Genomic DNA, 12,673 nt, shown 5'->3' on the forward strand with positions numbered 1-12,673 from the left:
AGATCCTCGTTGATGGCAAGCGATTAAAGTGTTTTGTGGGTGTGACTAATCCTCTCGCGTCAACGTGCACTGGACCAATCAGAATGTCTCTTGTAGACTGCGTCCCCCACCTCACAGCACAGGCACAGTAACAGTCTGGGCATTGTTTCCCACCATGCGGTTTTAGTTAATTTTATTGCGCACTTTTTAGTTTTTCATATGATGTCGTAAGTTGTAGGCTATATATAAAGACTCTTCCTTGCAGCACTGGTAGACTTTGTGCTTTGCCGACATATAAACAAGCGGAATAGTGTCCGCCATATAATCCTGCAGCTGCGCGCTTTTTGATAATTGTTACGTGAGTGTCTTCAGGATTCAAACATACTACAGCAGCAAGTTGGGGAACTGGACCGTATGTATGTCACCTTGTGTTGTTATCTTGCTTTACGCGGTTGCCATATTGCCATAGCAAAGAGTAGCCACATTTGGTTTATTAGGCCTTAATTTTAGTCAATTTAAAGGGAATGGAGTTAACGTATATAAGTTATGTTATATATTCCCTCCAGTTGTCACACCTCTTTACAGTTCTTGATCTGTCAGCAGTGTTGGGCTACTTACTCAAAAGAATGTAACATATTACTCATTACTAGTTACTCCTTTCAAAAGTAATAGTTACTTTACTGATTACTTTCTGGCAACAGTAATTAGTTACACTACTAGTTACATTACTTTTTCTTCACGCCCCACAGAAGTTGTAACCGTATCCTTCCACATAAAATTCTTCTAGAATGTTACTAGCAACATATTTCTGCCTCATCATTTGACCAAAATACACATCGGATCGCAGTCAGAAGTTATTACAAACACTCAATAGTGATTGATAGTCACATTCAAGTAGAAGTGTTGTATTAATCTCATGAATTGTGATGTGTAGCTTGAAGCTTTCATCATGTATTTGATCAAATCACATGAGTTTGTAAGAAACTGCCAACAAGATTCCAAAAAGATCTTTAATTATATAATGTACCACATGCTGATCAGAGGGGTGTGGGTGGGATGTAATGCCAAAGTAAAGCCACAACTTACACAACAGTGTTCAGATCATATTTATTCCTGACAAAATCAATATAATGCAATATTTCTATCTGCTGAATGTAAGCTTTTCCATATTCCAAGCTTGCCTGCTGCACTGGGGACATCACATGCATGTGCGATTCCTGAAAATTATGAAAATAAATCTAGGAATTATTTGATTGTTGGATTTTAAATCAGCGGGGTTGAGGCATCAAAAGTATCTAAGCTGTTTTATGGATGGTAACTGTAATATTACTGAAATCTTATTAGTAATTAGTTAAACTACTAGTTACTGCAAAAAGTAATATTATTACAGTAACTAAGTTACTACTAGTTACTGCCGTTTGAGCTGTCAATCAAGAGTATTAGCCATGTGTTAAGTGCTGGACAATATGCATCCTGCATTCACACTATGTGTCTGTTCAAGAGGTGTTTATGTACAAATAAATACATTATGTAGAGATGTTGTACAAATGCTTAAACAACAAAAACAGAATATTGCTTAAAACCCAATGTGAAGTCAAATCCAAGTTAAAGGCGTAGTTCACCCAAAAATGAAATTTTCTTCACATCACTTGCCCACCAATGGATCCTGTGCAGTGAATGGGTGCCGTCAGAATGAGAGTCCAAACAGCTGATAAAAACATCACAATAATCCACATGGTTACAGACAATCAATTAACGTCTTGTGAAGTGAAAAGCGGCATGTTTGTAAGAAACAAATCCATCGTTAAAATAGAAGTCTATAATCTGTAATAACTCTTCCATCCCCTGTTGACCTCTCACAACAAAATCCCCAGGCAAATTTGTTTCGAACTTTTGGACAGTTTTCACTTGTAAATATTGCTTGATCTGTGCATATCTCTCTTCTGATTCAGACAGGACATTTTCACTAGAAAAAACTATATTATGGAATATGGAACATATCATATTTTAGCCTGAAGCAGTGATTTGAAGTTTGAAGTTTCTTATTACAAACACACTGCTTTTTACTTCACAAGGTGTTAACTAATGGACTGGATTACTTGTGGATTATTGTGATGTTTTTATCAGCTGTTTGGACTCTAATTCTGACGGCACCCATTCACTGCAGAGGATCCTTTGGAGAGCAAGTGATGTAATGCTAAATTTCTCCAAATCTGTTCTGAACATATACATCTTGAATGCGCTGAGGGTTCATTCTCAGCTATTTTTATTTTTTGGGTCAACTATTCCTTTATACAGAAAATTATGCAAAATGTCAAAACTCAAAAACAGGTATGTAGTGTGTGATGCACAATATGCTATGAGCAAATCAGTTATTGTGCAGTTATTAACGATTGGCCTTTTTCATTATGTTGCTCCAACAGTAGAACCATGAGTAGCAGAAAAGATGATGATAACCTCCTGAGAATGACAAAGGATGACCTGCAGCGCTGGATCCAGGCAGAGGTGGAACGAAACCCTCATCTGGTGCAGAGGCGTGAGCAACTGGTGCAGGTTGAGGAGTGGGTGAAGCAGAAGGAGAGGGAATCCACTTACACCCACCTTCTGTATGGCAATGCCCACGAGTGAGTTATTGTGTTTTTTAATGATTGATGACAGTATCTCCAAATCACGGTGACCATTTGACTGTGTTTTGTGTCTGTATCAGGTCAGTCCTTGAGTGTGAGTCGGTGATGAAGGGTCTTTATGGAATGCTGGGATTGGAGTACCGAGACGAGGATTCGGAGGAGGAAGGAGGAGGAGGAGAACCACTTGACGTCATTCATGTCACAGATGAAGAGGAGTATAGACAGGAAAATAGTGTCTTCAATGGAGATGATGATGATATTGTTGTCATTGATCTGGGAGGTAAAAGACATTTTAATGGAAAGTGCTTGGAAATATTAATATTGTAAAGGATGGCTTTGTAATTAAAAATCTGATACCATGTTGTTTTTTTCTCTTGCAGCCACCAAAGAAACCTTGGAACCAATGGTGAGAATGTTAACTGAAAAATTGGTGTCACACATGCAATTTTATTTACATGCAATAACAGGTTATTTTGTATTATGTTTTTCTTTTTGTATTTTTTTTATTTTTTCCTTTAAATTTTGTGCTTTTTGAACTTTCTTTTATTTTTCATTGTTTTCATTCATTTTTCTTTGATTTTTTTACATGTATTAATTAGGGATGTGCGCGACGACTAATTTGACTGTCGTTTAAACGAAAGTTTTGTATCTGACTAGTCGACTAGTCTAAAAGCAAGAAACCCCCAAAAGATGGTAAGAAAAAAAAACCTCTGTGCGTGCGTGTAGCATATATAATAGCCTATATTTGAAATACTTAATCTATGAATCACACTGTCAAATCCCTCAATGAATTCCGCTTGCCGCACACTTGCCTCGCGTTATCATCATTTCGGTCATTAAAAAGAAAAAAAAGAAGATCATACACTCAACGTCGGCCAAAGCGTAGCTTATTTATTCAAATCAGCTGGGGAAATACAGAACAATGGAAAATCAATCAATAGCCTGACAGAATTCTTAATCTTCATATAACGTTAGCCAACATATTAAAACACAAGTCAAAAACAATAGGAAGGTTTATTAAGACAATTTGACATTACACAGTTTACACAAAATTTTTCAGTTTCCTTCTAATTCAAAATAATCCCACACCTCGCTCGTCTTTCGCGTGGTCATTTTTGAACTCACCGCAACTGACACGAAGAAAACGCATGTGAGGTCGGAGGTAAAAATGTAGTTTCCGCCCAGATTAACTTTTAAAAATAATGTATTATTTTTCAAACGTTTTATTTGAACTTATTTAAAACATTTTAAATGCAATGTTAAAATGATGGTAATTTGAATGATAAAATCATGTTTTTGTTTTTCTTTTCTTTTTTCTATCGTGTAATCGACTATTGTTTTCAGTGTTGACTAGTAGGAGCTGTACCGTTTAGTCGACTGGTCGATTAGACCCGCACATCCCTAGTATTAATTATGTAGTCTTTTATTTACACATTTTCTTTCTCTGTCTGTCTTTGTCTATTTCTTTGTCTTTCTTTCTAGATTTCGTCTGTTTTTCATTATTTCTGTTTTTCTTTCTGTGTTTTTGTCTTAATTCTTTCTTTTTCTTTTAGCTTGAAAAGGTGACTGTGGCCATTCAGAAGTCATCCAGACTCGTTCAGGACTTAGTCCATATGGTGAACAAAACTTCCTCCGTAAGTGCTGTATCACCATCATCATCATCGTCTGACTTCTCCAACAGACCCTCATCAACCTCGACCCCTGAGACCAGCCATTCTGAATCGGTCACATCAAAAATAATACCATTAAAAATGGAAATACCTGAAAACTCTATTGCAATAGTTAAGACCGAATCTCTATCGAGAGCACCTGAAATGTCCTCGCTTCTCAGCAATTCAGAACAAAAGAAATCTATTGCCTGTCAAAAGCCAGATTCTAAACCAACAATTAAGACTGAACCACAACCGACAGCATTAACCCCTTGGGAAATGAGCATTTCAAACCAACATGAAACTGCTGCTAGTCTTAACTGTCCATCCTTAAAATTAATTAAGACTGAACCTCAATTGACAGCAGTGAGTCCTTCAGAAACACTAGAAACAATTGCCAGTCCTAATTTTGGATCCATAGCAACAATAAAGACTGAGCCTCAGTTGTCGGTAATAAAGCCAGAAATGACTTCGCCTCCAAGCATTTCAAAACCTTTCAAAATATCATCAATTAAGACTGAACCTCAGCCGACAGCATTAACTCCTGAAACATCTTTGCTTGAAAGTGATTTAGAACAGTCAAACAGCCTCAATTCAGATCACGAAGCAGCAAGTAACACTGGACTTACGTTGCCGGCAATGTCTTCAGAAATCCCTTCATTTTCACGTGACTCAGAACAATTGAAAGTTAGTGCCTGTCCTAATTCAGCATCTGTAGCATCAAATGAGACTGATCCTCAATTGCCGCTAGTGACCCCTGTAGAAATGTCTTCACCTCCAAGCAGTTCAGAACAAATGGAAACTGCTGCCAGTGACAATGCCAGCGAGTCAACCACAGAGATTCCTCCTGAAGTGTCATCATTGCCGAGCAATTCTGAAGAAGCTGTAACTCTTGCCAGCCATGATTCGGAGTCCACAGATGAGACCGGAAAGCCAAAAACAAGGAGCAAATCTGCCAAACCCTCTGTGCCCACAATAAGTCCAACAACTAGGCTGAGATCTTCAAAAAACACTGCGCCTGGTACTAGCACTTCCTGCCCACAAAGGGAAACAACAAGGGCATCATCGCCTGCAGATAATAATAATGACCCCTCTGACACAGAGGACCTGTCTGCTAGTCCTGCTGACAGTGATTATGAACCCCCTGAATCACATTCGGAGTCATTGATAGACAGTGATCATGAACCCCCTAAATCACAGTCAGAGTTATCGACAGATACTACTGATGATACCGGCGGCAATAATGCTCCTGCAGAATCTTCCAGTCCTGATGAAAGTAAGCTTTATTTTTTATTTATACAGCTCATATCACAGTATATTAACTCATGCTTTACATAATGTGTTACAGATGTATCTGAACTAATCAGTTATGACTAATCTTACATTATGGTTTCTGTCATACATTTTAGTTAACAAATACAGTTTTCACAAAAATATGAAGCAGCACAACTGATTTCAACACTGATAATAAGAAATGTTTCTTGAGCAGCAAATCAGCATATTAAAATGATTTCTGAAGGATCATGTGACATTGAAGACTGGTGTAAAGGCTGCTGAAAATTCAGCTGAATTCTGCTGAAAATGATATGTATTCACTTGAATAAATTACATTTTAATATAAATCAAAATAGACAGGTTATAGTAGAAAAGTAATGCTATTTCACAATAATCCTGTTCTTACTCAATTTTTGATCAAATAAATGCAGCCTTGGTGAGCATAAGATACTTCTGTCAATAACATTAAATAAAATCTTACCAAACCAAACTTTTAAACAGAAGTGTATGTGTATATATATATATATATATATATATACATATATATATATATATATGCATATACATATACCTGATATCCATACGTCCATCCATACATACAGTAACAGTATTTGTCCTCTGTCACTGACTCTGTCTTAGGTTCCAAGTCTTCATCCAGTGAGTCCTCCAAGCCTTCTCAAGAACATAAAGAGATAAAACTCAATGTCAGCATGGGAGTTTTGGGGAAAAGGCAACACAACGTGTGGTGTAAAGGAACAGTACAAGAAGTCCAAACAGCAGGTAAGATTGACCTATTCTGTAAATCCACAATACATTAAAATGAAGGTGAAAATCTAATGGATTTGGTTGCATTTTTGACCTGTCTTATCTTTCTTTCCTTTTAGAGGATGGCCTCAGATACAAGGTGGAGTTTAAGAGTGGTAAAGAGATTGTGCTGCCTGCTCATCATGTGGCCTCTCTGAAGCCTCCCGTGCTTAAGGATTTGTTTATTGGCTGTCGTGTTGTGGCCAGCAGCAAAGATGATGAAGGAAAGGTCTCGTTTAATGCTGCTGTGCTGGTTGAGCTTCCTGAGCGCAAGAATCGCATGAGGTGAATTTATGTTCAAGGGATAGTCCTCTTATCCTCAGGTCATTCATAATCTGTTTTTTTTTTTTGTTCTTTCATGAAACATGAAAGAAAATATTTAGCATAATGTCCAGGCTATTGCATTTTGTTTTGTTTTCAATTTTCAATATTAGTATTTAACAAGTGTCTTATTTTCTTTATTTTAATCTTGTCTGATATAATAACTAAATCCATTTGTTAAATGTTTCTATCAGGTTCTTGGTGTTTTATGATGACGGCCAAGCAGATTACCTGGCACTTCCAGACTTTCATGTTGTCTGCAAACAATGTGAGAAATTCTCATTCTTAATTTCTTTATTACTCCATTTCAGCCATTAGTTTAAAGGGGTCATATGATGTTGCTAAAAAGAACAGTATTTTGTGTATTTGGTGTAATGAAATGTGTTTAATGCGGTTTAAGGTTCAAAAAACACATTATTTTCCACATACTTTACATTATTGTTTCTCCTCTATGCCCCGCCTTTCTGAAACGCGTCGATTTTTACAAAGCTCATTGGTCTGAAAAGCAAGGTGTGCTCTGATTGGCCAGCTATCCAGTGCGTTGTGATTGGCCGAATTCCTCAAGCGTGTGACGGAAATGTTACGCCCCTTACCATATTGTGATGTCGTGTCCGTCCGGAGCGACGAGACAAAAACATTAAAACCCATTATAAACGAGGCATTTGTTGCATCCAGTGTGTGGTTGACTCTTAATTTTTATAAAGAATATCTCTTTGGATTTTAGTCTTTGCAACTTTACAGAAGTAAAGTGTTCTTTATGCTCCAAGAGCTTGTAACACTTCAAAGAGAAAGGAAAAATTGAAATTGCATCATATGACCCCTTTAAGACCCCATGTAATCACTTGACTGCTAAAAGAGAGTTTTGTAAACTTTATTTCTTTGCAGTGAAAAAGGTGTGGAAAGACATTGAGGATGAGACATTACAGTTGCAGGTTAAGGAATATCTTCGTGTCTATCCCAACCCCATTGCTGTGGTGCTTCGCGTGGGGCAAGACACCATGGCGATGCGGAATGGCAATTTTGAGGCTTGCACGGTGCTCCAGTTGGATGGCAGCCTCATCCAGATCTGCTTTAAGGTGAAAATGAATCCACTGTGGGATGCTAGATTTCTCTGCGAACCTGGCATTCTTCTTTCATCTGCATTTAACTATTTATTGCCTTTATACCAAGGAACATGAACAACAAAGGGTACTTCATGGGAATGTCACAGAATTTCATTTCATAAGTTTTCTCCCACAGTCAACTCTCTTAACCCTACTGGCAGATTTTAGGAGATTTTGATCTTGGAGATAAATTTGTTGGTGAATTTTGTAGGCTGTATCACATTTTAAGGCATCACTGTAATACCACAAGTCGACCATTTTGATGCTGATAAATGTGTTGTTGTTGTTTTCTAGAAAGACAAGCAGAAAGAGTGGATTTTTAAAGGCTCAGACAAGTTGGAACACATTGTAAATATCAAGCAGCGTCTGGCTAAAGATAAACCGCAGAAAAAAGCTCTACAGAAAACACAGCATAAACTGCAACAACCATCTCAACAGAAAACGCAACAACCACAGCAACAGAAAGCACAACAGCCTGCAGTAACAAGTAGACTTTGTGTTTCATGCACATACTGCCTCTTTTATGCATGTTCCCAAATAGACATGTGCCAGTATTCAGTAAAACTGTATTTTGGGATAATGAACATGCTCATTAGCCTAACAAAAAAAAACTGTAGTTGTGCTCTTTTGCAGTCTAATCTCTTGAAACATTTGTTTGCATTATACATTTTTGTTGTGTATTATTTTATTTAAATGTTCAAGTTTCTTTTTATTTAAAAAAGTTAATACATTTAGGACGACAGCACATTTTTATTTATCTTTTTTTTTTGTGTAATGTAATACAATTCTGTGATAAAAAATTTCAGATATAATTGTGATATGAAAATCTGACATCACATGCCCAACTCTGTTGTTTAGCAGGAAATGCCACACCTCAGCACAACATAACCTCCTCCTTGACAACAGTTGCCTCAGCGACTGTTACTTCAACATCTGTCACCTCAGCAGCTGTATCTTCTGTGCGGGCGACCCGACAATCTGATCCAGTAACCAAAACATTATCTATTAGCCCTCAAAAAATCATGTCAGCTGCTTTCCAGCCAAAGGTCATCCTCCAGAGGTTGACTATGCTTTCAGCTGTCTGTGTATCAAAGGATAGTATGCACACAGTAAAATCTGCTACTGCAAACAGTACCTCAAATTTAAGGTGAGTAATGGGCTTGTCCTGGTTAAAGGAACAGTTCACCCAAAAATTACAATTTGCTGAAATTGTACTTGCACTCAGGCAATCCCAAGATTTTGTTTCTTCATGGGAACAGATTTGGAGAAATTTAGCTTTACATCACTTGCTCACCAATGAATCTGTTACTTTTGGATGGTTTAAGGGTGAATACATTTTCAGCCAATTTTCATTTTTGGGTGAACTGTTTCTTCAATTACGGAGTGGTTTGAATTTCTCATCACCAACCACGTCATATCGGGCTCTATATTCTAGAAGTGCAAAACGACCTGCCCCTGATGAGGAAGAAGAGCTTGTTTCTGAGGAAGAAGAGCTTGTTTCTGAGGAAGAAGAGCTCTTTGCAGTGAAAAAGGTGTGGAAAGACATTGAGGATGAGACATTACAGTTGCAGGTTAAGGAATATCTTCGTGTCTATCCCAACCCCATTGCTGTGGTGCTTCGCGTGGGGCAAGACACCATGGCGATGCGGAATGGCAATTTTGAGGCTTGCACGGTGCTCCAGTTGGATGGCAGCCTCATCCAGATCTGCTTTAAGGTGAAAATGAATCCACTGTGGGATGCTAGATTTCTCTGCGAACCTGGCATTCTTCTTTCATCTGCATTTAACTATTTATTGCCTTTATACCAAGGAACATGAACAACAAAGGGTACTTCATGGGAATGTCACAGAATTTCATTTCATAAGTTTTCTCCCACAGTCAACTCTCTTAACCCTACTGGCAGATTTTAGGAGATTTTGATCTTGGAGATAAATTTGTTGGTGAATTTTGTAGGCTGTATCACATTTTAAGGCATCACTGTAATACCACAAGTCGACCATTTTGATGCTGATAAATGTGTTGTTGTTGTTTTCTAGAAAGACAAGCAGAAAGAGTGGATTTTTAAAGGCTCAGACAAGTTGGAACACATTGTAAATATCAAGCAGCGTCTGGCTAAAGATAAACCGCAGAAAAAAGCTCTACAGAAAACACAGCATAAACTGCAACAACCATCTCAACAGAAAACGCAACAACCACAGCAACAGAAAGCACAACAGCCTGCAGTAACAAGTAGACTTTGTGTTTCATGCACATACTGCCTCTTTTATGCATGTTCCCAAATAGACATGTGCCAGTATTCAGTAAAACTGTATTTTGGGATAATGAACATGCTCATTAGCCTAACAAAAAAAAACTGTAGTTGTGCTCTTTTGCAGTCTAATCTCTTGAAACATTTGTTTGCATTATACATTTTTGTTGTGTATTATTTTATTTAAATGTTCAAGTTTCTTTTTATTTAAAAAAGTTAATACATTTAGGACGACAGCACATTTTTATTTATCTTTTTTTTTTGTGTAATGTAATACAATTCTGTGATAAAAAATTTCAGATATAATTGTGATATGAAAATCTGACATCACATGCCCAACTCTGTTGTTTAGCAGGAAATGCCACACCTCAGCACAACATAACCTCCTCCTTGACAACAGTTGCCTCAGCGACTGTTACTTCAACATCTGTCACCTCAGCAGCTGTATCTTCTGTGCGGGCGACCCGACAATCTGATCCAGTAACCAAAACATTATCTATTAGCCCTCAAAAAATCATGTCAGCTGCTTTCCAGCCAAAGGTCATCCTCCAGAGGTTGACTATGCTTTCAGCTGTCTGTGTATCAAAGGATAGTATGCACACAGTAAAATCTGCTACTGCAAACAGTACCTCAAATTTAAGGTGAGTAATGGGCTTGTCCTGGTTAAAGGAACAGTTCACCCAAAAATTACAATTTGCTGAAATTGTACTTGCACTCAGGCAATCCCAAGATTTTGTTTCTTCATGGGAACAGATTTGGAGAAATTTAGCTTTACATCACTTGCTCACCAATGAATCTGTTACTTTTGGATGGTTTAAGGGTGAATACATTTTCAGCCAATTTTCATTTTTGGGTGAACTGTTTCTTCAATTACGGAGTGGTTTGAATTTCTCATCACCAACCACGTCATATCGGGCTCTATATTCTAGAAGTGCAAAACGACCTGCCCCTGATGAGGAAGAAGAGCTTGTTTCTGAGGAAGAAGAGCTTGTTTCTGAGGAAGAAGAGCATGTTTCTGAGGAAGAAGACTGTGTTTCAAAGCAACACCAGTACAAGTCCATATACTTGCATCATCGCTGTTGTCCAGCATGTCTGGATGGGGTGAGACCGTCTCAAGTCGACATGCACCGTGGTCAAAATCCACTTCTTATCCCACTGCTTTTTAAGTTTAGGCGAATGACTGCTAGAAGGCGCATTGATGGAAAGGTGGGTGGCGTTTGATGAAGTTGCTCCATTTGGCGTTCAACCACTCTCAATGTACACTACTGGTGAAAACTTTGGGGTCGCTAAGATTTTTTAATGTTGTTGAAAGAAGTCTCTTATACTCACTAAGGTCGTATTTTTATTATATATTGTTAAGTAGTATTACAATATGAAATTGATTATATTTTAAAATGTCATTTATTCCTGTGATGCAAATCTTAATTTTCTGCTGCTATTACTCCAGTCTTCAGTGTCACCTGATTTTTGAGAAATCATTCTGAAATGCTGATTTGCTGTTCAAGGAACCTTGTTATTTGCCCTCTTTAGGTGTTTTTCCACATTTTCTATCGTTCACCATGTGGGCGGAGCCTGTGCGACATGCAGGAAGTGCAGGAGTACTTGTTTGAAACACGCTGTGACTTCCTTTTCCTGGAAATGTTCTGTATGGACCCATTTGTTCTTGTAAATCGCGCCCGACCTCCTTCCACATCAACCGGCAAGCCTCACCTCTACTTGCCGGACATCTCAGAGGGCAGAGAGGTGTTGCCGGTGCCCTGCGTTAATGAAGTGGACAGCACGCTTGCTCCTAACATCAGCTACACCAAAGACAGAGTTCCAGCTCCAGGTGTTTCTGTTAATACTAGCTCAGACTTCTTGATCGGCTGTGACTGCACAGATGGTTGTCTGGACAGGTACAGTTTTTTGAGTCTGCATTTGTGTGTGAAATTTTTTTAAATTAGAGGTATGTTACAGATTTAGTACAGGTCGAGCTTTATTTACAGCTGTTTATCTGTGGCATGTTGTCCATTCCTTCAGAAGATGCTTTAGACTCATGAGTCATCATTCAATTTGTAAACAGACAAAAGTGCCACTTGCAATGGATGTCTGTAAGGCAAGACAGTAAAAGGGTCAGCCCTTGTTGAATTGAGTGTGTTGCTACACTTTTTGCTTATTTGTTGTTGGTGGCCTTAAAATGTTTGATGTAGATTGTAACATTTTCCAATTTTTTTTAACCATTTAGACAAACCAGTTTGTCTATGTACTGCATCTACCAATTCCTAACCGACAATCACAGTTCTTGTGATCATAATTCTTGAGGTCATAGCCAAAATATGGTTTCCCAGATAAGGTGTTTTTTTGGCTTGGAAGTAATTAATTAATAATGAATAATGAAGGGACTGATAACACCTTTTGATTTTAGATTACCAACAAGACATTGAGTATGTAAATTGGATTGAACTTGGAACATTCCTTTTAAATGATGGAAATTGTTATTAAACATTTTGTATTTGTATGTGTGACAGGTCAAAGTGTGCATGCCACCAGCTGACCATTGAAGCCACGTCCTTATGCAGTGGTGGTCCAGTGGATGTTAGTGCTGGATACACGCATAAGAGGTTACCAACCACCTTGCCAACAGGGTTAGAAACAACCTCTGTCTGTTTTTCTGTCGGTCTGATTCTC

The 12,673-nt window shown here is 38.0% G+C and overlaps 1 protein-coding gene across 4 annotated transcripts in view; it reads left to right on the forward strand.

The window, feature by feature from the left end:
* The first annotated feature begins 84 nt into the window (after nucleotides 1–84).
* LOC107656477 (histone-lysine N-methyltransferase SETDB1-A-like) overlaps nucleotides 85–12,673 on the forward strand; it is a 16,194-nt gene continuing 3,605 nt past the window's right edge. The window contains exons 1-15 of one of the 4 annotated variants that reach the window (XM_016444354.1): nucleotides 85–395; nucleotides 2,403–2,603; nucleotides 2,687–2,886; nucleotides 2,987–3,012; nucleotides 4,160–5,531; nucleotides 6,170–6,310; nucleotides 6,415–6,619; nucleotides 6,850–6,923; nucleotides 7,541–7,731; nucleotides 8,053–8,245; nucleotides 8,617–8,905; nucleotides 9,194–9,263; nucleotides 10,964–11,212; nucleotides 11,537–11,901; nucleotides 12,514–12,630. In XM_016444354.1, coding sequence (XP_016299840.1) covers nucleotides 2,410–2,603; nucleotides 2,687–2,886; nucleotides 2,987–3,012; nucleotides 4,160–5,531; nucleotides 6,170–6,310; nucleotides 6,415–6,619; nucleotides 6,850–6,923; nucleotides 7,541–7,731; nucleotides 8,053–8,245; nucleotides 8,617–8,905; nucleotides 9,194–9,263; nucleotides 10,964–11,212; nucleotides 11,537–11,901; nucleotides 12,514–12,630 — 3,686 coding nt within the window. In that variant the 5' untranslated portion in view covers nucleotides 85–395; nucleotides 2,403–2,409. The remainder of the gene's footprint in view (nucleotides 396–2,402; nucleotides 2,604–2,686; nucleotides 2,887–2,986; nucleotides 3,013–4,159; nucleotides 5,532–6,169; nucleotides 6,311–6,414; nucleotides 6,620–6,849; nucleotides 6,924–7,540; nucleotides 7,732–8,052; nucleotides 8,246–8,616; nucleotides 8,906–9,193; nucleotides 9,264–10,963; nucleotides 11,213–11,536; nucleotides 11,902–12,513; nucleotides 12,631–12,673) is intronic. The other 3 variants (XM_016444358.1, XM_016444357.1, XM_016444356.1) reach the window with 3 other exon arrangements.

This window comes from Sinocyclocheilus anshuiensis, unplaced genomic scaffold (genome assembly GCF_001515605.1).
Source record: "Sinocyclocheilus anshuiensis isolate Anshui unplaced genomic scaffold, SAMN03320099.WGS_v1.1 scaffold2019, whole genome shotgun sequence".
Taxonomy (NCBI): domain Eukaryota; kingdom Metazoa; phylum Chordata; class Actinopteri; order Cypriniformes; family Cyprinidae; genus Sinocyclocheilus; species Sinocyclocheilus anshuiensis.